Source organism: Ananas comosus, linkage group 13, assembly GCF_001540865.1.
Source record: "Ananas comosus cultivar F153 linkage group 13, ASM154086v1, whole genome shotgun sequence".
Lineage (NCBI taxonomy): Eukaryota > Viridiplantae > Streptophyta > Magnoliopsida > Poales > Bromeliaceae > Ananas > Ananas comosus.
The window spans coordinates 11,284,905-11,308,498 of record NC_033633.1 but is presented as its reverse complement, the minus strand read 5'-3'; the positions used below and the strand labels follow the sequence as shown (position 1 = coordinate 11,308,498).

At 34.1% G+C, this 23,594-nt stretch overlaps 2 protein-coding genes across 3 annotated transcripts; both read left to right on the top strand.

Annotated features, from left to right (window-relative positions):
* On the top strand, positions 10,119 to 15,749 carry LOC109719518 (protein NPG1). Of its 2 annotated transcripts, none has more exons than XM_020246255.1 (5): positions 10,119 to 10,539; positions 11,817 to 12,075; positions 12,345 to 13,591; positions 14,564 to 14,711; positions 15,150 to 15,749. In XM_020246255.1, the coding sequence occupies exons 1-5, from the start codon at positions 10,354 to 10,356 to the stop codon at positions 15,467 to 15,469; spliced, it is 2,160 nt and encodes a 719-aa protein (XP_020101844.1). In that variant the 5' UTR covers positions 10,119 to 10,353; the 3' UTR covers positions 15,470 to 15,749. The 2 variants fall into 2 exon arrangements, with proteins under 2 accessions (XP_020101844.1, XP_020101845.1); XM_020246256.1 differs by having other exon boundaries at positions 10,120 to 10,539; positions 12,381 to 13,591.
* Positions 17,317 to 22,013, top strand: LOC109719698 (ADP-ribosylation factor). The gene is made up of 7 exons (XM_020246480.1): positions 17,317 to 17,393; positions 19,046 to 19,200; positions 20,167 to 20,237; positions 20,984 to 21,103; positions 21,204 to 21,322; positions 21,474 to 21,555; positions 21,757 to 22,013. Exons 2-7 carry the CDS (start codon positions 19,053 to 19,055, stop codon positions 21,760 to 21,762), a joined length of 546 nt encoding a protein of 181 aa, XP_020102069.1. The 5' UTR covers positions 17,317 to 17,393; positions 19,046 to 19,052; the 3' UTR covers positions 21,763 to 22,013.

The window sequence follows — 23,594 nt, the reverse complement described above, 5'->3', positions numbered from 1 at the left end:
CTGGGAGTGTATTCAAATCCCCGGATAGCTGTATCAACTTATTCCTGTGTCGGGAATAAGTCTCGTATAATGAAGAAGCACATTTAGATATTCGGATTTAATGACGTTGCATGCTTGGAGATTCGTGAACTTTTCACATACATATTTTTTTAAACAGTGTGCAATTAATTAAAAGAAATAGAGTACTTGTTTACTCCATGATGATGAGGTTAAATTAATCTTTTAAGATAACATCTAAATCGTAACCAATATTTTCCTTTCTAAAATAATTGTCTATTTCTAAAAATATATGCTATTCACTACCTTGGCATTTATCTTTTAATGGGTTAAATACTTAACCACCAAAATAGTGAGACATTTTTGGTGCAGTTCAGAAAAAAAAAAAATTTTAATTTTTAAATCCATTTCTGGTCCAAAATTATTGAGTTGTGCCGCGTCAAGATCAAATTTAAAACAACAACCCTATCCATAGGCCCGAAAAGAAGTGTATACCATACATCTCATTCATCTAAGATGTGAAATTTTTTTATTTATCGCATGATGTGACAATTTTTTTTAAAAAAAGAATCTCACAAATTAGATAGATGGACATAAATCATACACGGATAGCAATAATTTGGGCCACATAACGAAAAATACAAAACCCGACCCGACCCGACCCGACCCGAAATCTGCTCATCTAAAACGCACGGTACCCGCCTCACCAAACGGGCCGTATGCGGTTATGGGACTGAGCCCAGTAGTTAATAGGACCGGCCTGAGTCTTATCGGATCCGGTTATGCTCACATATTGGGCCGGATCTCGCTTCGGGAATCCGGTTACCTCCCGTGAGCTTACCCCCTCTACAGTTTCGCCTCGTTCGCCGCGAAATAATTTTTTTCGTGGAGTTTTACCCCAAAAACTGAGAGGCGATGCGTGCGTGGCGGTGAGCGTATCGCTCGAATCGAGGCGACGAAACGATACGTCACGGTCAACGTACACTGTTCGAGTCAACCTAAAGTTCATAATGACCATTTTTAATTTAAATTTTCTTAGCCATTTTAATTTGAATTTTTAAAATTTTTTTCAAATAGTGTTTAAAATCAGCCATTTTATCTCATAATTGTGATAACTTCGGTTAGTATATGATTTAAAAATTATATGTATATATATGTGTTTAAAAAAAATTATTTAAAATTCATAATTTTTGAATGTTTTTATATTTTTAAATTTTTTTATTGCAGCCTCATTTTTTCTTCCTCGTCGCTGGATGTGAATAATTAAATTGTAAATTTTACCAATGACACCAAATGATTGGCCAACTTATTTATTTTAATAATTTGTAATGTAATTTAAGGAATTATATAAAATAAAAAATAATATAAATTAAAATGGCTATAAGTTAAAACCCTTACCATTAGCAGGAGAGATTAACATCCATTAATAAAGTAGCGGTCAGAATCCGTGCAATGCGATGGATAGAAATCATAGTAAAAATTTAAGATTTAAATATTAAAATAAAAAACATAAAAATAACAAAAAATAATCATATTTGGTTAGCTGATAATATAAAAAATATATATATTTTTTAAAATGAGAATACAATTAGGAAAGAATTAAAAAAATAGAATGAAAGAACTATAAAAGAATAAAATTATTATATAGATATCCTGAAGAATAATTCTAATTTATAAATATTAGGCATTTTAATCGAAAAAAAAGATTTTATGTACTGGGCCAATAATTTAAGCGATACACCCCAGTTTTTTTTTTTTGTTGTTTTTCCTTTCAAGTATGTAAACCTAAGGCCAAAAGTAGTAGAATTGATTCTCATAAAACTCTTTCATTCTTTTTCCGTTAAAAGAAAAACAATTCTAATTTTGTAAGACTAAATTTTAAAAAGCACTACTATTCATTCGCTCGAAACGGTGTGTATATCATACATCTCACTTATCTAAAAAATGAGATTTTTTTTTATTTGTTGAATGATGTGACAAATAAAAAATCTCATCCGTTAGATGAATGAGCGTAAATCATATACTCCGAAATTGAGTGTTTGGATAGTTTTTTCCAATTTAAAATATCGTAACAATTCGAGTCACACAATGAAAAATACAAAACCCGACCCAACCCAAAAATCTACTCATCTCAAATGCACATACACTAGTTATTTGACTTGGGCCGAAGTAAAATTAAACCAAAGCTCAAATGTGTGTTCTCACAACACCCTTTCATAAGGGGCCTCCATGCAACTTGGATCTATTTTTAAGCCCAAATAGTTCAACACTTTCATCTTTGCATATTTGTTCATGTAGTACAGAGAAACAAATGAATCAACATATTTAAATCATCTGTAAAAGGAAAAGAAAAAAGTTTAAAACTTTGTAAAACAGTTTGCTAGTGTAAATTTATACATGTAAACTTAATTAGCTAAATATTATTAACAAGCACCGAGATCTTAGCGTTACTACTCTTTTTTCTTTTTCTTTTTTTACTGTAGGATATCCAAGATCGATGGAGCATCTGAAGTTTTAAGTAACAAAATATCAAAAGCAACACAGAAAACAATTTTGAAAAAAAATATATATATATATATAAATAATATTCAGCTTCTTCAGCAAAAAGATAGAATAGTGAGAGTACTATACCCCCAAACATAATAAATTTGTCATGGATCTTCACTTAAATTTAAATTTTGTAAAATCTAAATGCTTCTATCCTTAATTGATCATCTCGAGCCATCAATTTTATTCAGACAAAAACAATTCACCAACATTTTGATGCATTAATAGTCTCAACAACAGCTATTTACATTAATACAAAGCTTCATCCAATGGATTAACTCATTTAGAAGAACCATTAGATTAATCGACATACACACTAATCCAATCCTACTATTTCTCCACCAGGAACTAAAGTTTGAGAACCAAATCGATAAAGTTTGATTCTCTCCAAACTACAAATCGATCAAGAGAAACACTTTTGTCGCGCTCTTATCTCTCTTTTTTTTCTTTTACGACCTTACTTGAACATGATCCGAGCCCTCTCTTCTCTTCTCTTCTCTCCTTACCACAGTTTCGCAAAAGTCGAAAACATTAGCATGGTATAAGACACTATCCTTTACAATTTCCGCCCCGCGATCCAACTCTTCAAGCCTCGTAGCTCGCTTCCGATGCATAACCGCTCGGCGGCGGAGTTACAGGGGCGGATTCGCCGTATTCGCCCTCCTGGAGCTTCTCTCTTTTCTTCGATCCTAACGACGTAACCGATCGAACGAGACCGCCGATTATCTTAGCCTTGATTTGTCCCCTCTTTGGCAGGGGCCTTCCTTTCCTCTGATCTCTCCAATCTCCGTACTCCATCGACGAGAATTTGTAAGAAGACATGTTATAAAGAGTAGATCTAGTGATGTGAAGAGAATTGTTTGAAGAGCACATAGAGTGATACTGCATATATATATATATATATATAGTGGATTATTAGATGATCAAATAGTGTTTGCTTGTGGTGCAAGAATCCTAGTGTTAGGTCAAGGTGTATTTAGTGGAGAATCTTTCAATAAAAACTATAGTGGTTAATTACTTTATTTTCCTTTTTCATTTTTCACTTTTTTTCTTTTGTGAAGTAACCGATTAGTTAATCATTGATGTAGACATAAATTATTAGATCACTGATGATGGGACCATGATTGTGACATTCATATTACTTTGATGCTTGAGAAAGAAAATAAATTATAAATTTTTGTGAGCCACGTTTGGAGTATTCAAATGGTGGAGGTGTCATAAATAAGTTTAGGAAATTTCTATTTGGTTTCTGTTTTTCGAGGGTAACGTGAATATTTGGGTACTTGTTATGCATGTGCAAAAACTGTTAATACATTGGTAGTTGGGATGTTAATTTGTACGAATATTTTATTTTTTTTGCTTCTAAATATGAACGAGACAGATTTAATTCATACTTAACAAAAAAATACAGTAGTTATTTATATACAAACAAAAATTCGATAATTTCAAATTCGAATATATTTCTTGTTTGTACTCCATCGAATCTGAAACCAAATCAGTATAAAAAATATAGTTCTCGATATTATATTAAATATTAAATAGTCGGGTATGATATTTTAGTTTCGGGTACAGATTTTTAAATTTTTTTTATTTATAGTTGGGTTCAGGTGTTGAATTTTTATATCTGATGGGATTAGGACACGGTATCCAACTTTATTATTATTTTTTTAACTTGTATTCAATTTCACATTTTAAAAAATCATTCCCAAAACCAACACCTCGACATCTCTATATCAGCACATGGGTGATAATTACTTTAAAAAATAGATATTAGTTATTATAATATTAGATGGGAATCACATGGATTTGATTTGATTTGATTTGATTTGATTTGATTTCAACTGGTCCAACGGTCAATATGAGTTCGTGAATTCCATTCACACATTAAGACTACTATTAACAGTCAATGTGTGGAAAGTAAAGACTTTTACCATGCAAAGTAAACTGTGTTCACACGTACATAAAGGATGTAGCTGGACACTTGTCCCACCCCAAATTTTGGCCTTATCCCCCCTTCTTTTCTTTTTTTTTCTTTTTTTTTTTTTATGAGTTGGCACCATCATAACCCTCCATCCCAATACTTAGCATCTCAAATTTGGCTTATCCCCTTTTTTGACTTGCCGCCTCGTGGGCGACCTGAGAGGTTAGGAATGACGTAATTTTTAGAAAGATCCTATTCGATTCTCTATTTGCAGTTCATAAGATTAAGTGTTAGTCGAATTTTTGAAAATAATTTTTTTTTCGTAAATCATCGCTTTGTAATCTCTATTTTTTCTTGGGTGATAGGCTCGGCCTTCGCCGTCTCATCTCATTTTATCTAATTTATTTTATCAATATTCAATAAATAAAATAAATAGAATGCTATATATATATATATATATATATATATATAAAATTAGGCTGGAATACTATTAATAGTAAAACGCTATTTTTGCTATCAAATTTTTAACCCTTAGATGAAAAATTGTAGGGTCAGAATGATATTAGTCGGTTAGAATTGAGTGGTCCCCCTAGGGTTGAGTGGTCTCTACTGGGTTATAGTATTTAATCTAATAGTTAGAAATAATGAAAAGAGTTAATCCAAAGGCTAAAAAATTGATAGCAACAATAAAATTTTGCTAATAATAATAGCCCAGTCCAACTATATATATATATATATATTCACTTGCCCACTATAGAAGGCCACGAAATAAATCCCCCTACTTTGCGCATGCTGGGGATGGACCATCTATACATGGTGGTCGGTATATGTCGTTTTCACATTTACATCACATGTTTCACATGTAGAGAGAGAAAAAAAAAAAAAAAAAGATCGAAAGAGTTTACTAAATAGATATGATGTAACATGCATATTTTGTCCATTCAATTTTTTTTTAAAATTTTTTAAAAATAGAATTTTGTTTAAATTTTTATGAATTCTGCGGTTAAAAGAGAAGTACAATTTCTATTTATATATAGATGAATATATACCTTCTTTTTTTACGAGTGTTCGAAGAACAGTTATAAAGGTGTAATGATTACTTTTTCATGCTACGTGGATTACAATTGTTAGTGAAAATAATTCACACACTAATCAGCAGGATCCACAGCGATCTTTCGAATCAGTGAAATTTAATTATCTCTGCCTCACTAATTACATTAAATATTTTAGGTGAAATGGCAAATGCCCTCATGTCTCAATTATTCCCATGCATTAAAATTTGCACTAATTATTATTTTTTTGTAGAGATAGATAATATGTTACCTATTTCGTTTATTTTTTTAAAAAAATAAACTTACCTAAAAATAAACTTAGCCATACTTTACTACGGCCCGAAATAGGTTCAAAATTTTTGAACAATTGTTGAATATGGTTGCAGAACTTCACTAAAATGAATTGACTGATTACATTATTCTACATTTTTATCCAATTTATATGATTCCAATATAATAAATATAGTGAGCTCTATCTACAAACTTGCTAAAATCCACAAAGTTTTTATGGCTAAATTTAACAATGATTCGAAATTTTTGTACTTGCTGCTGTGGAGTTGCGCGAAGGTGGGTTTATCATCGGTTTTGCCTCCTAAGCATATGCATAGTAGACATATATAATTTCGGCTTTGATATATCATGTTTAGCTCGAGTTCATTGATTAGCATATTAAATAAAATCTGAATTTGGAGCATACTATAGTAATCAGATAAATTATACATGTTAGACTTGGAATTTGATTTAGAAGAAAACCAGCGATTTGACCCGTCGTATGCTTATACTATCTGATTTAGCTCTAGAAGCCGTGGTTGGTTTGTATCACCGCAGTATCTCNTATACACAAAACTTCAGATATCTTATTTAGGTTTATCGAATGTTCACTTTAGTATTCTTTAGTTTTAATCTTTCACTGATTTAATAAAAAAAGTTACTAGAATTTATAATAAAAATAAATAAACAAAACCACAGGGGCACAGGGTACCAAATTGATATATTTTAAATCATGGGATAGTAAATTGAGAAAGTGCGAAATTACATGAGTGGTATTTGAAGTTTTTTTTTTTTTTTTTTAAGAGTTTAGGGACCGTTTATGAAATATGAATGTTTTTTTTTTTTACAGCTAAGTAATAACTTTAGTTAAAAAAAGATATATTAACCGATTGATTACGATATACAAAATACGAAATTAACTACAAAATGAATGATATTTTTGCGCGTATTACAATCGCTCCGCAATTCCAAACCTAATCTTTAATTATTATGTGGCTTTATTTTTATTCCACTATAAATACGTATCTAATTGAGAAGTGCAATTCGATAATTTTTTATTCTGTAAATTGCGAAAAATATTTTTTTTCAATCTTATTTATTTACTTGATAATAAATAAAAATAAAATTATAGAATAGTGAAAAATAATTTTTCCAAATATAGAACAGTTGTGTATGGGTGGACAAAGTCCATTTGGAAGCTTATCGGTATGTCATTTATTGGGGTTCGGAGCTGATACGGACCNCTCTATCAAAAAAAAAAAAAAAAAAAAAAAAAAAAAAAAAAAAAAAACAAACAAGGGGGTTAATTTCACATTGGTCCCTGACATTTATTTTTTTGGGTCAATTCATGCAATTCCTCACAAATATAGTGAATTGTAAATATATTTTTATCTCGCAAAAGTCCTAATATTTTTAGATATATTCCTACCGTTAGAATCCGTTAGAAAAGTTTAGTTAACCATAGGTTAAATTCGTTACCCTGATTAATTTTTGACATTTTTACCTCTCTTATATTATACTGTTATAATTTTTAGAGGGATATATTTATGATGATAAAGTTGGAAATATAAATAATTTTCTAACGGTAACAAATCAGAGGGACATATCTGAAAGAATTAGGGCTTTTGCAGAAATAACTTATAACAGTTAAACTTTATAGGGATATATTTATAATTTACTATATTTGCAGGGGCCTATATGTAATTAACCCTATTTTTTATTAAAAAAATCTATGTCATTGAACTTATTTAGTATAAAAATATACAGAACTTATCTAAACTATGAATTATTTTGTTGATTTGAAAATAATTTAAAAGTTAAGATAATTGCTTATTTTAATACATTTGTAGTTATAAAATTTGCATCAATTATCGTTGTAAAAGTAAACAAAACATTTAAGCATTTTAAGTTAAAATATTATTGGCCGACTCAAATTAAATAATTTGAAAGATTAGATAATCAAATTAAAATTTGAAAATAGAATGGGCTTAAATGCGACGTACATGCTTACAAGAAAAGACTAGTAAAGTAAAAAATATGCACAAAATTGTTTGGGACCAAGATATAAGTTTATTCCAAAAATTGAAAAAAAGGGAGAATTGTCAAAATATAGAAGCAAATATCAAACTTCTACCTTTCAATTACACAGAAAATTTTTTATACTGAATAAGAGCGTGTTTGCTTCTGTTAAAAAAAAAAATCTAGAAAATAATTTTCTAATTAGAAAAGTATTTCTCGCCCGTTAGTTGTCTAAAAAAAAATAGTTTCTGATTTCATAAAAAAGACTCCTTTTAGTTTTCTAAATTTTTTATCCGAATAACAAAGACTATAGAAATAAAATTTTTCCATAAAACTCATTTTTTTTGAAAAATAATTCTATTTTTTTTTGAGAAACCAAACATCCCATTAAGTTATCAGTAAAAATATATATAACTTATCTGAATTGGAGATTATTTTGAATCGACTATCTAATTTTTTTAAAGAAAAAACTTCAAATATCCCTCTTGTGGTTTTACTTTTTCTCATTTTAGTATCCTGTGGTTTAAAATGTATCAAGTTAGTAGCCTGTGGTTTCGCACATTTTCATTTTTGTGCCCTATGGTTTAAAGTGTATCAAGTTAGTACCCTGCGGTTTCGCATTTTCTCACTTTAGTATCCTGTGGTTTAATATTTTATTAAGAGAAAAATAAAACCACGGGGTACTAACTTGATACAAAAATAAAACCACAGGGTACTAACTTGAAACAAAAATAAAAACCACATAGTACTAACTTGATACACTTTAAACCATATGATACTAAAGTGAGAAAGTGCGACACCACTGGGTACTAACTTGGTACACTTTAAACTATAGGGCACTAAAATGAAAAAGTGCAAAACCATAGGGGGTTTTTTGAAGTTTTTTCTTTTTAAAATTTTGACTTTTCTACGCAACCTTTTAATTTGTTTGATTTCAGTCAGTTAGTGGCATTTTTATTTTAAATTTTAAATAAATGCGTCGTTTATCTTCACATGTTTACTTAGTATATTTCATACAATTTTCATAACTCTAAATTTATTAAAGTAAAAAGTAATTAGTTTAAATTTTGAAGTCAAAGTAACATTAACTGACTCAACTCAAATAGATTAAAAATTTGGATAGCAAAAAATCAAAATTTCAAACGGTTGGCCACCGGCTAACATCTAAATTTATGAAAGTAAGTAATTAGCTTAATTTTTGAAGCCAAAATACTGTTAATTGATTCAAATCAAACAGATTGAAAGATTAGGTAATAAAATTAAAATTTTAAAAGATTAGATAGCCGATTCAAAATAGTCCATAATTCAAGTAAATTTTGCATGTTTTTATCTACAACTTATTCCAATATCTAGACAAAGCCTAAGGAACCCCAAAAAAAAAAAAAAAAAAAACTTCAGTGAGAAGCTCGCCAACGATGCTTCATTGTTGTTTTCGTCTCTATCCGAGTCTTACAATTCTTTCCTTTAGAGTTTAAAGAATTATTTTTAATTTTTAGTATTAAAAAACATTCAAAGAATCTGAAGACAAAAACAAAACTAGTACGCGACAGAAAATTAAGATTTAAAAGATTTTCCCAGGCCTATAAGAGAATTGAAATACAAAATATATATTTATACAGGAGGTTTTCTGCAATTTATCCATATGTTTATTTTATCATTATTATTATTTATTTTTAACTTGTGTATGAGAGAGAGAGAGGGGTAAAATACAATATATATATATATTTACATAGGAGGTTTTCTGCAATTTATCCATCTATTTATTTTATTATTATTATTATTATTATTATTTATTTTTAACTTGTGTATGAGAGAGAGAGAGGGGTAAAATACAATATATATATTTATACATCTATTTATTATTATTATTATTTATTTTTCTGCAATTTATCCATCTATTTATTTTATTAGTATTATTATTATTTATTTTTAACTTCTGTATGAGAGAGAGAGGGGTAAAATACAATATATATATATATATATTTATAGAGGAAGGTTTTCTGCAAGTTATCCATCTATTTATTTTTTATATTATTATTATTATTGTTATTATTTATTATTAACTTGTGTATGACAGATAGAGGGCTAAAAATACAATGTATATATATATATATATATACAGGAAGATTTTCTATAATTTATTCACCTATTTACTTTATTATTATTATTATTATTTATTTTTAACTTGTGTATGTATGAGAGAGAGAGGGGTAAGATACAATATATATTTATACAGGGGTTTTCCTGCAATTTATCCATCTATTTATTTTTTAAAAATTATTATTTATTTTTAACCTGTGCGTGTGTAAGAGAGAGAGAGAGAGAGAGAGAGAGAGGGGTTCCTAACTCTTTGGATCTCGCTCTCTCCCCACCCCGCTCGTTCCCGTCACCGCCCCTCCTCCCCCATTACCATTCCCATCCCCATCCCCATCCATGGTGAGCTCCCCACCTCGAACCCTAACCCCACCCCTCCCCCGATCCACCCCTAACTACCCCGATCTCGTGATCGGATGCTCGTAGTCCGCGGCGGCGGCGGTGGCGGCGGCGATGGGGTTTGAGGGCGGCGGAGATGGCGGAGGTGGTGGGGGTGGGGGAGTTGCGGGGGAGGAGGAGGATGTGGTGTCGGTGAATGGCCTCTCCATGAAGACCTCCGAGGTGGAGGCGAAGCTCGACGAGGGCAACATCCAGGAGGCCGAGTCCTCTCTCCGCGAGGGCCTCTCCCTCAACTACGAGGTCTCCCTCTCTCTCTCTCTCTCTCTCTGTTGGGGCCGATGATGATGATGATGATGATGCTATTTTTGTTGTGGATTGTTGTTCCTACTAGTGATGGGAATTATAGCAATGTGATTGATTCTAGTGTTTGTTAGTTTTTTTTTTTTTTTTTTTTTGTTTTTCTCTCAGAAAAAGTGTGAAGCATTTGATGGTGTTGTGTTTGATGACGTTCTTCTTGTTGTGTTTTTTGTTTTTGTTTTTTTGTTACCTGGAGAAATGGGGATTGTTTTGTTGTGGAAAATGGCATTTTGATCTTGCTTATGATAGTTTGTAGCTCAACAAAAATGGTTTTTTTTTAAGCTATGCAGCAAATGTAATCTAAAGGGAATCTTCTCTTTGATTCAAGTAATAGTGTTGTATCTAGTGCTCTTTGGTAATTGCATGATTTTAAATGCTGTTAATTTGGATTTGGAAAACAAGGGTAAAAATGTGTTCTTGTAGTGAGAGATGTCTATATGAGTATGTATTGGGAAGGAAAAAACCGAAAAAAACTTCATTCATGAATAATTAGAAGCTTGATTGTGGTAATTGACATTGGTTGCCTATATCAAATGTTATTTTGATGGTTTGTCATGGAGAGTTCTCAATAAGACACAGTTTAGTCATTGGGTAATTTGTGGGTGAACTTCTTCTACATGTGCTGGCGCGTGTTTATATATTTTCTCGTTAGCAGGTAAGGAAAAATAAATTTAATTTAGAAGGTTATGTGAAGGGAACAATTACTACTTTGAAAATATATGATTTTTCTTTTTGTGTTAGTGTGTAAACTTCGAACCAAGCCAAATGGCTTGTTAAACCTTTCGTCAAACGCTCATTGGACTATTTATATCATTATATGCAATATTTGATTGTAAAGGGCCGGCCATTTCTCCTCCAAATTTGTTCCTTGTCGTCTCTCTCTTTTCCTCATTTTCTTGATAATGAGGGGTGGGTTGGAAGCTGTTCTCGAGATAGGTGGTGTAGTTTTTGGGTCGTTTTAGTATGTTTTGGGTTTCCATTCCAGTCTATTTCAGGCGAGTTTGTTTTGAGGACAGGTCGTGCGCTATTTGTTTTCTCTATTTTAGTTGCTTTCAATGCTCATGCTTGCGCTAACAAATGCATTGGTTACTAGTCACAAATTATACTCTTGTATGATTGAAAAGTATGGGGCCACTGTATATGATTATCTTTTATCTTCGTTGTGAATTTATATGCGACCTACTCAATTTTCCTCATGTTGTTTCTTCGAACATTTGAAGGAAGCAAGAGCACTTCTTGGAAGGCTGGAATATCAGAGAGGCAATGTAGAAGCTGCTCTTCGAGTGTTTGATGGAATTGATCTTCAAGCTGCCATTCAGCGTTTGCAACCTTCTCTTTCTGAAAAGCCTTCCTCTAGGCGGAGCCGCTCACATTCAGGTTCAGATTCATTGCATTCGGTGTCTCAGCATGCTGCTAGCCTTGTTCTTGAAGCCATTTACCTGAAGTCCATGTCCCTTCAAAAGCTTGGCAAAGCCAACGGTATGTATTATCTTTGAAGGATTTACATATGTGCCCCCTGGAAATCTTTTGTTTACATATATATCCCTGTAAAAACTTAATTTTGAGTTGTTCCCTTCACAAACATAATTTCCTACTAAATCAGCTGACTTCCCCAACGTATGAGAAGGATATTTTTTGTAAAAAGTTGCACGTCCGAGAGGATATACTAAAATTCAGATTTTAGAGGGATATGTATAAAAAAAGGCTTTTTTTGTGTCCTCTTACATTGTCTTTTGTTTAGAGGATAGACTTTATTAAACGGAGAAGATTACTAAATTATGCAGAAGCCGCCCAAGAATGTAAAAGTGTTCTCGATGCTGTGGAAAAGATATTCCAACATGGCATACCTGATGTGATGGTTGAGCAGAAATTACAGGAAACTGTTAGTAAGGCTGTAGAGCTCCTTCCAGAGCTATGGAAACAGGCCGGGCTTTATCAGGAAGCTCTAGCTTCTTACAGGCGCGCTCTTCTCAGTCAATGGAATCTCGACGATGAATGCTGTGCGAGGATTCAGAAAAGGTTTGCTGTGTTTTTGCTATATGGCGGTGTAGAGGCTAGGCCGCCCAGTTTGGCTTCTCAAGTCGAGGGTTCATTTATTCCAAAGAACAATTTGGAGGAGGCTATCTTACTCCTAATGATATTGTTAAGAAAATGGTACCTTGGGAAGATCCAATGGGATTCGTCGATGATGGAGCATTTGACTTTTGCACTATCTATATGTGGCCAAACTTTTGTTTTGGCAAAGCACTTTGAAGAAGTACTTCCTGGAACATATCCTCGCACTGAGAGATGGTATACTCTAGCTCTTTGCTATAGCGGAGCAAATCAAAATGAAACTGCTTTGAATTTATTGAGGAAGTGTTTAAACAGACACGAAAGCCCAGATGATGTAATGGCATTATTGCTGGCTGCTAAGATTTGTAGTCAGGATTGCGTTTTAGCTTCTGAGGGAGTAGAATATGCACAAAGAGCTATTGCAAAAGCCGAAGCGGCAGATGAGCATCTGAAGAGTGTAGGCCTCCGCTTCTTAGGAAATTGCTTGGGGAAAAAGTCAAAACGTGCTTCCTCTGACCATGAAAGGTCTCGCTTGCAAGCTGAAGCTCTGAAGTCATTAGATGAGGCAATGAATCTCGATCGTGAAAACCCAGATTTGATTTTTGATTTGGGGCTTGAATATGCTGAGCAGAGAAACACAAATGCTGCTCTAAATTGTGCCAAGGAATGTATTGAAGCAACGGGTGGATCGGTTTTAAAAGGCTGGAGGTTGCTGGCTTTGGTTCTATCGGCTCAGCAAAGATATTCAGAAGCAGAAGTTGTTACTGATGCTGCACTAGATGAGACCGCAAAGTGGGCGCAAGGGCCGCTCCTTAGAATTAAGGCTAAATTGAAAGTGGCTCAGTCCTCGCCTATGGATGCAGTCGAAGCATATCGATTCCTCCTTGCTCTTGTTCAGGCCCAAAGAAAGTCTTCTGGATCTTTCAAAAGCAGTGCTGAGGTTTGGATTGCTTGCTCACAAAATCTATTTTTGACATCTAATACACTTTTAGCTGCTCTCTCATCTAGTATTGTGCTTATAATAAAATTATCTGCCATTTATTTGGCTAGAATATTGTTTTTTGCGGCCTTTTTCTGAAGGTTAATATATTTCTTATTGTGAAACTTAACCACATGAATCCTTAAAGATGCATTAAAGTCAGATTTCTGTATGAATCTTTGAATCTTTTGTTTGTTTCTATGTCACTTGCTCCTAGCCTGAACAATCCCTTTTAAATTCGTAATGAATAAATTATTCCTACTCCTTTAGGCCTTTGTCTACTCTTCCACAATCCAATTGGATCTTCTCATTTATTAGTGCTTTTGCATCTCTTCATTGTATATGTCTATATAATCTCAAACGGTTGCTGGTTATTTTGCTTCCATTTGGGGATATTGTCACTTTAAGAGCTGTTATCTTCATTTCTAACATCTTAACATTCTCATTTCAATTGTGATCTTCCTCTTGTGGGATGCACTATTTCTAAATAGCCGAAAGGTACCATAGCATGCATATTGGCTTCTTTTGAATGTCTCCGCCTGAACTCTTCTACTTCATACATCCGGCGTTAATCATTTAACATATATCTCCCTCAACATCTCTGCCGTTTCGAGCAATACACCTGAGATAGGAAAAATTCTTACATTTAGATTTGTCTTTTCTCATTAATCTTAATTAAACTCTTATCCTCTCACCTAATGTTACTAATTGTGTATTCCATATATTTGCTTTACTCATTTTTAAACCTCCACCTTCTAAAGTTATTCTCTATTGTTCTAACTTTTTACGTATTACTTTTGAACCTAATTTTTGATTTTTAAATTTTCAAAGAGAGCGCAGTAAGGCTGAAACGAAGATCATTTGTTGCTCATATGCCAATATGCAGATGTAATCTTTCTTATGCTGATTTTACTTCTCTGGTATCTTTTTTAGGTTGAGGACAATAAGGTGAGCGAGTTTGAAGTGTGGCACGGTCTCGCTAACCTATATTCAAGTCTTTCACATTGGAAAGATGCTGAGATATGCTTGGAGAAGGCTCGCGCACTGAAGCCCTATTCCGCTGCTATACTGCACACTGAAGGTAAGGAACAAGGACATCTGTTCATAAATTGGTTTTTCTCTAAACATATAGTTAAGAAAAGTTCTCAAAATACTTATGAATTAATTTTATCACTTTTTTCCTTTGGTTTCATGAAAACCTTCAAGAGATTTGAGTTTTTGAGACGGAATATTATCGGAAAAAGAGCAAAACTGGTTCTAAATAGTTCCCGTTATCACTTAAGATTGCCGTTATCAATATGACAAGCAATTATTTATGTTTTATGCCGATGTGAATTTAGAACCCTTTAAAGTTTCAACAATAATCAATTAGAAAGCTGATCAATTCAATGCATTTGATACTCAAAATGCCAACTCTAAGGTCAAGTTTTACATTAAATAGCAGCTCTCTTCACCCAGTTATATTAATTTGCTAATTATGATTGTTCCATATGCTTTTGGGGAAAAAAAAAAAAACCAGGTTCGATGCACGAAGCCCGCGATCAGGCCCGTGACGCACTGGCAGCTTACACCAACGCGCACTCCATCGAGCTCGACCACGTCCAATGCAAGGTATCGATCGGCTCATTTCTGCTAAAACAGGGACCGAAATCCTTGCCCGTGGCTCGGAGCTTCCTCTCCGACGCCCTAAGGCTCGAGCCGACAAATCGGATGGCCTGGTACTACTTGGGAATGGTCCATCGAGACGACGGGAGGGTGGCCGATGCCGCGGACTGCTTCCAAGCCGCGTCGATGCTGGAAGAGTCGGATCCCATCGAGAGCTTCAGCTCAATCTCATGATCCCAGCCCGTCCTGCCCCCGCCCCTGCCCCCCGTGCCCGAAACTGAAGGTTTTGTCTGAGTTTTCTCTTTGCCCCCCCTACATTTTCAGGTATATAGATCACTGAATTGGATTTCGGATGTAGATTGTATTTATAGGTAATTTCTCTGCCTGCTGTTCAGATTTTTCGCCTCTTTCCTGCGATATTTATAACTTGTGACAGAACTCGCGCTCGGGCCGCGGCGGTGTATAAGTTTATCTAATGTGAAATCTTCAAGGCTTTCTCTTTTTTGATGATTCATTTTTACCTCTTTAAATCTCTCTCTTCCTTTAACTGTGACCCTCTCTTCTCTCCATTTCTTTTTGCTGTGTTTTTTAACAGTTGTTGCTTGGAGATGCATTTCCTTACTCTTTTAGCTTCTTTCGAATTTCTTTCGCATAATTTAATTTAAAATTTTACTTTTCGTAGTTTGTTTTGCGTAACACTTAAGTGCTTTTCTGATCAATGCTTTTTATGAAAGTTAATCAGATGTTTTGCTTAGGGATGAAATTGAAATCTGAGTCAAATTTCAGGGTCATGAAAACTGTAAGAATGAAATTAAAATTGAAGGTAAACATTAGAAACTAATTTGTCACAATTAAAAGTTTTAAACATACCATCAAAATCTGGATCAAAGTTGATGAACTATGTTTGTAACTAACCCTTTCCACAAAATTTTGTGTTGCTTTGCATTTGTGTTTATTATTATTATTATTATTATTATTATTTTTCTCAAACATAGTAACATGTCATGTCTTTTGACTTCTCATTTGTTTATGCTTATGAAAGGAACATCAACATGATTTGCAAAACACAAACATGATTCCAACTACTACATGTGCATGCTAGTTGTGCACGCACTCATTTCAAAGCCTATATAATTTTATTTTCTTATAAAAGATTATAAAATAAAAACTATACATAACGGAAGAAGAGCAGTGAATCAGTTATCGTTTTCTCGTGTATGTAAGTTGTATGCATTATTTATCACTTTTTTTTAAAAGGTAAAATCGCAGCGACTGGTATAATACAAAGTTCGTTTATTTTTGAGAAATAAATTTAGCTAAAAATGTGAATTAATTAGAATTCGAACTTGAGAACTCGAGTATCAATCACCGAATTCTTTGTCACTTGCGTTAGGAACGGTCAGTAATAGTAATATGTGTTTAGTGTTATTATTCTTTTATTGAGGGCCTTAGTTTAATGACTAAATTTAATTAGTGTTTAACACTATACATTTAGAGATTAAAGCATTGAATCTACTTATCCAGGAGAAACTTTTAAGATGGTTTAAACTTTAATAATAGCATAACCAGTGAGCAATTAATCTGGTAAATTTAATAATTTTATTAGTTTTTAGCTGTATTTTTTTTAAAAAAAAATATAATTTGTCTCAAATAGTTAAAATTATTAGAACTTAATAGAATCATCAATTTATTTAGGTAAATATCAATGGAAAAGTAAAAATAAAAATAACAAAATGAAGTGAGCATCCAATTTCAAAAAAAAGCCACATTTTTTTCACCCGTCGAAGGCCCAGTTGTTGGAGTTGGACGGTCGAGATTGAAGTATGAGATAATAACGGTGGATGAGAGCGTTCGGTGCACATAACGTACGGATGAACCCGGTTCAGCGAATTTTTATTTTACAACTTGCCATACACCGACCTTCCGTTGACCGAATTTGCCACTCGTTCAACCCGGCCGGCGCTACGCGACTCCACCTCGAACTTAACGGCGAAGCTTAACGGCGTCACCACGGGATCTCCGTTTCTCACTAACGGCGACCCGAAGCGCCGTTACTCTCCGTTTCCGATAAATACACGACCCCTCCCCCTCTCTCTCTCTCTTTCTAAAAGATCTGGTGGTGGAGCTCCTCTCTCTCTCTCTCTCTCTCTCTCTCGCGGTAAGCGTCTCTCCTCTCTCTCTTTCTCTCTACGATTCGTTTCCTCTTTGCTTTGGATTTGGATCTACCGTTTAGGTTTTCGTGGATCTGGTTTGATTTGGGGTGAAACGGTTGGATTTGGTGATTTTGGGGTAATTTTGGGTAATTGTTGCTGATTTATTCGATATTGTTGTAGATCCGAGGAGTTGTGATGTGATCGGTTTCGTTTTGGTGCGGTGATTTAGGTTTTTGTACATGGGGAGATGATTTGGGGGTGGGATCAGGGCTTGATCTGTTTGATTTGCTCATTTTATTCTCCATTTCGTATAAGTTATGTGGGCGTTTTGATCATTTTGATTGATCTAGGATGTCAGGTGATTTACTGTTGGTTCATTTTGGAACATAAATTGTATTTGCTATGGATCTAGGTTATTTACCTGCAGATGATTGCAAATCATGTTATCTGATTGTTTGGAACCTCAAAAGGGTTCAAAATTTTGAAGGATATGTTTGAGATTTGGATCGAGATAGTATGTCTATTACTTTCCACCCTTTGGTAGATCCTTTGGATCAAATACCTAACCTTTCGATCAAGGAGTGGGCATTTGACCGAAAGCGAATTCGAGCACCTATTGGTGCCTGAGGTTAGGAGGATTTAGATTTATTCATTATATATAGTAGTCACATTTTCGATCTTAGAGTGTTCAAATCAATGATTCACAGTTAAATATGATCTAGGGTATATGGAGTTCTTAGAAATAATATTTTAATTTTTTTTCAATATCGTTTACTTAGTAAGTAAATCATGCCAAAAAAGAATGGTGAAAATTGAACAATTTTTAAATTTTGAGGATAGCATTTTTGAATTCAAGATCAAAGATGCTGGCCCCGATCTAGATAATTTAAAGTATTTTCTATCAAAATTCGAATAAATTTAGNTACCACCATCATCTCAACCTCACATCTCTCCATCCAACGGCTAAAAACACACAAGTATCACCCCGATGATACTTTTACAAGTATTCTAGCCCTACTCTATATATATATAGAGAGAGAGAGAGAGAGAGAGAGAGAGTTGAGCTATTATACTTTTACAAGTATCATCATTATGGTGCTATTAGGTTTTAAGTCATTGGATCTACTTTTTGATTATTAATAGTCCTTAGATTAAACACTATTCCACCTACCACCACCTATCACCACCTACCATCATCATCTCAACCTCACATCTCTCCATCCAAGGACTAAAAACACACAAGTATCACCCCCATGATACTTTTACAAGTATTCTAGCCCTACTATATATATATATGTATGTATGTATGTATGTATGTATATATATATATATATGTATGTATGTATGTATGTATGTATGTATATATATATATGTATGTATGTATGTATGTATATATATGTATGTATGTATGTATGTATGTATGTATGTATATATTTGTGTTGACTGTCTATGTAATGCGGAATATAAGCATGTTTGACATTGGCAACATATATATAAGTTAGGTTTTTGACATCATTATTGGTCCACAAGTTGATCCATAAGGATGTAACTTTTTCCTTTGTTCAGGAGAGCCTGCTGTTTTAGTTTTTTATGCCTATTTAATCTGTTTCATTTAGAGTCCATATTGGTGATCTTCAGTTGCTTTCCTCTTGATTAGGGCAAAGATGGGGCTATCATTCACAAAGCTCTTCAGTCGGCTTTTCGCCAAGAAGGAGATGAGAATTCTTATGGTGGGTCTCGATGCTGCTGGTAAGACCACCATCCTGTACAAGCTGAAGCTGGGCGAGATTGTGACCACCATTCCAACAATTGGTATGTTTTTCAACAATAGATAAGTTGCCAATTTTTCCCTTCACTATTCTTCGTAAAACCGTAGAAACCTAGTTTGGTTTCTTCTATCATCTGACTCATCTGCACAGAAGCAAATGATAGTGCCCCTTGGTTGGCAATTTTCCTGCATGGTTAAATATTGCAGCTAATTACTAAGACTGCAAAAACATGTGCTTTTCAGCTTCCAAAACCCGTGAAAACTTGGGAGTTGTTTTTTTCTTTTTTTCCTTCTTGGATTACCTGCAATGAAATTATGAAAATGCAGTCATAATGGAGATCATACTTTCTCATGCTTTACACCACCTATATTAGTCTCATCGATATCCTTTAAAAGGCAAGGAGGCACACCAATGTGCGAGGAAGCTTGGAGCCTAGGCACAAGGTGCCAGGGGTGTGCTTGATGAAGATGAGCCTTGCATTTACATTTTGAAAAATAAATACTCATGAAATTATCTATGCTACTATCAATCTTATCATAAACAAACCTTAAGTAAGATTCAATAAAAAGTGTAGTTTAAAACTGAATTACAACAATAAACAAATTGCTTTAGTGATGCTAGTTGGTTCGTCATGGATGCTAAAAATCACAAATTACCTGAAACCTTCGTCTTAGCTATAAGTATTCAAAACCCATATCTAGTTTTTTTGCCTTTGTCGCACATTTGAAACCCACGTTGAAAACTTGGATTTCACATCCTAGTTAAGCGTCCCTTATTAGTGCTTTGTGCTTGTACCGAGATGCACACATGGGCTCCATTTTCGTGCTTCAAGCCTGGGCACCAAGGCATGCCTCTGTGGCACACCTTTTTCAGGCTATGCTATCGACTAAATTCCTCATGTTTGCTCGCTCATTTGAATTCACTTCGTAGTTAATGGTAAACTATAGTCTTATCAGTCTAGTCTATTTTCTTGTAAGTGATTGAGTTATGTTATTTGGCTTCTTGCCAGGATTTAACGTTGAGACAGTTGAATACAAGAACATCAGCTTTACTGTTTGGGATGTTGGTGGCCAAGACAAGGTATGCATTCTTTTGTTGGTTTTTTTTAGGTTTGCGTTTAGATGTGTTTACTAGTTTATGCTAAACCTGTTATATAAAATGGATATCCTGTCATGTTTTTCCCTTGTTTTGTGCAATTTTTTCTGTGGATCACACGAATTCTTGCACAACCTTTTTCATGGGGAAGGAGGTAGTGAGATAGCGTAAATGTGCAATTCCTACAAACCATCACATGTTTAATTTCCTTGTATTAGGCAGTAATCAGGATTTAGTTTTTTCACCCTTGATGGCTTGACCTTATTGAGTATCAAGTTTTCTTTCACATGGTTGCACTAATTACATCTGTCGTGGTACTAAAGCTCTATTTAGTTACTTTTTCTTTGGTGGGGGGAGGTGTAAGTTTTCTGGTCCAACAGTGATGTAGCTCAAATTAGTGTATCGTCATTAAATGTTCGGGATAGATTAGGCTAAAGTCTCGCATTAGTTAAGTTAGATTAGCTGAATTTTCCTCTTTTTTTTTTCTTCCCTGGGAAATCACTTCAAATGCTGTTCTATACGCAGTCAGTGTTAGCTTTCATTGTGATGGCTTTTCCTGGGGGGAGTGTTCTTGAAGCTTCTGGTTGGTTATACATGTCATTTTATTTCTAATCTAATTTGATTTTCCACATCATGTTGCTATCAATTACAGTGCCTTATATGGAAGAAATTTTCTGATACTTTGTTGTTGCTTGCATTGATTCTTCTGCATATTTTACCAATGTTATCAGATCCGCCCCCTCTGGAGGCATTACTTCCAGAACACACAAGGTCTGATCTTTGTGGTCGACAGCAACGATAGGGACCGTATCGTTGAAGCAAGAGATGAACTCCACAGGATGCTTAACGAGGTAAACAATATGTCATTGCTTCCTCGATTTGTCCAGATTATTGAGGAGCTGGAAATAAGATGATTTATTTGGAGATCAATTTGTATCATTGGCTCGTCAGGATGAGCTGAGAGATGCAGTGCTTCTCGTCTTTGCCAACAAGCAAGATCTTCCCAATGCAATGAATGCCGCGGAGATCACTGATAAGCTTGGCCTTCATTCCCTCCGCCAGCGCCACTGGTAGGCCCCCGCAACAATTTTCGCTGCCTCTTTTTTCTTTTTCCTTTGTGGTTCACGTTTTGATGTTTTGAGAAGCATTTTAGAAGATTTGGACAACTTATACAATTGTTGAGGGCATTATGATTTGGCGTCTTTGTCGCTTTGCTTTCAGGTACATCCAGAGCACGTGTGCTACGTCCGGAGAAGGTTTGTACGAAGGTTTGGACTGGCTCTCCAACAACATTGCTAACAAGGTGAGAATTCGCAAGCGATTAGTTTCTTTCTTGATAAAATTTACACCATTTGCTATTGCACTTCAATTTGTCGCAATTTGTTTTCTCAAACAATTGGTTCCTCCTATGCAGAGGTTCATTTCTATTTCTTTTTAACTTGTCTTGCTCTATTTGTTATGCTAATCACTCTTTCTTCCTCTCTCTTTTTTTTTTTCCGTGCAGGCTTAAAAGTTTGCTGGTGTTGTTGTTACATCTTCTCGGAGCCGAGCAGGAAATTCCGGTGCGCTTTCCTAATCAAATATATTATGTTTTAGTCTTCGAGAGAGCTCTTCCCCCAACAGTTAGTTACCTTTTACAGACCGATGAATTTATCGCTATCTAGTCCCAAAAGACTTAACAATCTCGAATTTGTTTTCTTATTTGGATGTTCTCTGTTTACATCAAATACTATTTCAATTCTAAGCTCCTATTTTTATTCATCTCATTTCTCTCGTATTATTACTTTCGTCAGTTTTGGGTAGAGCCCGTATAAGGTTTTCCAAGGACTTGCATGCAAACACCAACTTAGTTGTTTAATCATCATATGGGCAATGTCTGTGATTGCTTAATGGTTTCGGTGCTAATTAGATGGCTATTATGTGCTCAATATGCGAAAGCGTCGCACCGTAGCCGCCTCAAATAGATCTGCATTATTACTTAGGGTAAGAGGAGTAGGGGTGGAACTAAGGCTTCGTTTGGATTTGCGCAGAGATTGTGTTACGTGCGGTGAAAAAGTACGAAAAAAAAATATTTTTTCTGCTTTCGTAAGTAATATTGCGTTTCGTATATCGCGAGGAGTCGGTTATGAATATTTTCTACGGTATCATCAGAGAACGTAGAAGCATATCCTTTTATGCTTTTACCCTTACTCTATTTTATCTAAGGGGCTGTTTGGTTGCATGTATTTTCAACTGCATTGCAGTTGGAAATGCAAGCATCTATTAATCTTTTGTTTGGTTTGGTGTAGTTGGATCCAACTGCTGCAGTTGTATCTGCACGAGAAGGCTCAACTGCAGCAATTGAGCCAGAGTCGGCTTATCCTTTAAAAATATAAACAAAGTGTGATTTTTTTTTCATACATTTTTTTTTTCCAGTCTGCTAGTTTAATAATATTTTAATTTTTATTTTGACCAAATTTATAATATATTTACATTTAAAATTTATTAAATTCATAAATAATTTTATAATATATAAATTATATATAGATATAAAAGTCTTAATTAATAATTAAAACATGATTACGTTATGCGCAGAAGAGGTATTCTCACATATCTATCTAAAAATTGATAGATTTTACAAATACAAATTTCAACTGCAGACTACCAAACAGAAGAAATGTAACTGTAGTAGTTGTGACTGCATAAAATCAAACAGACTAGGTGTAGTTATGACTGTAGCATTTCCAACTACACTATTTTTATAATTATATCTAACCAAACGGCCCATAATAGTGTCAGGTAGGCCTCAATACCAAATTAAGCCTAAGCTGAGCTTGAATTGAAATTTATTTTAGCTGAGTCAATCAGATCGAGCCAAAATTTATGTTCTAACTAAGTTTCGTTTAAAGCCTAATTGAGCTCGGAACTGAGCCGAACACACACGAGCCAAGGTAAGGCCGTAAGGGAGAGAGGCGGCGTATGATATGAATGCCCTGCATCCAACATGTATATTGAATTTCTACCAACAAGCCAATATCTTTTCTACCGAATCATTTTTAGAGTGGATAGGATTACAAAAGTGGAGGATAGTTGGATGAGCGGCATTCGACCAATTTGTAATAAGAAAAAGTTATGTTTCCTGACCAACCATGTTTCTTCTTCTGTGTTTTCTTATAAAATCGCAGAAATTATATCTTACCATATACGGTAGAATAGGAATTGTGTGCTGTTAGAAGTACGGAGGCCTAATAGCCGCTTTTGATGATTAAACTTTCGAATCGACAATCAATTCTGTTAGATTCGATTTAGTATATTTGAAGAATAAAGAAAACAAATTTTGTGATTTTTTAATATTATTTATCT

Bases quoted from the DNA above. Each gene is read 5' to 3' on its own strand.
- LOC109719518 (XM_020246255.1), top strand. From the start codon at position 10,354: ATGGGGTTTGAGGGCGGCGGAGATGGCGGAGGTGGTGGGGGTGGGGGA. The intron at 10,540-11,816 runs GTCTCCCTCTCT...GAACATTTGAAG, and splicing joins GCCTCTCCCTCAACTACGAG to GAAGCAAGAGCACTTCTTGG. The intron at 13,592-14,563 runs GTTTGGATTGCT...TATCTTTTTTAG, and splicing joins CTTTCAAAAGCAGTGCTGAG to GTTGAGGACAATAAGGTGAG.
- LOC109719698 (XM_020246480.1), top strand. From the start codon at position 19,053: ATGGGGCTATCATTCACAAAGCTCTTCAGTCGGCTTTTCGCCAAGAAG. The intron at 19,201-20,166 runs GTATGTTTTTCA...GCTTCTTGCCAG, and splicing joins GACCACCATTCCAACAATTG to GATTTAACGTTGAGACAGTT. The intron at 21,104-21,203 runs GTAAACAATATG...TTGGCTCGTCAG, and splicing joins TCCACAGGATGCTTAACGAG to GATGAGCTGAGAGATGCAGT.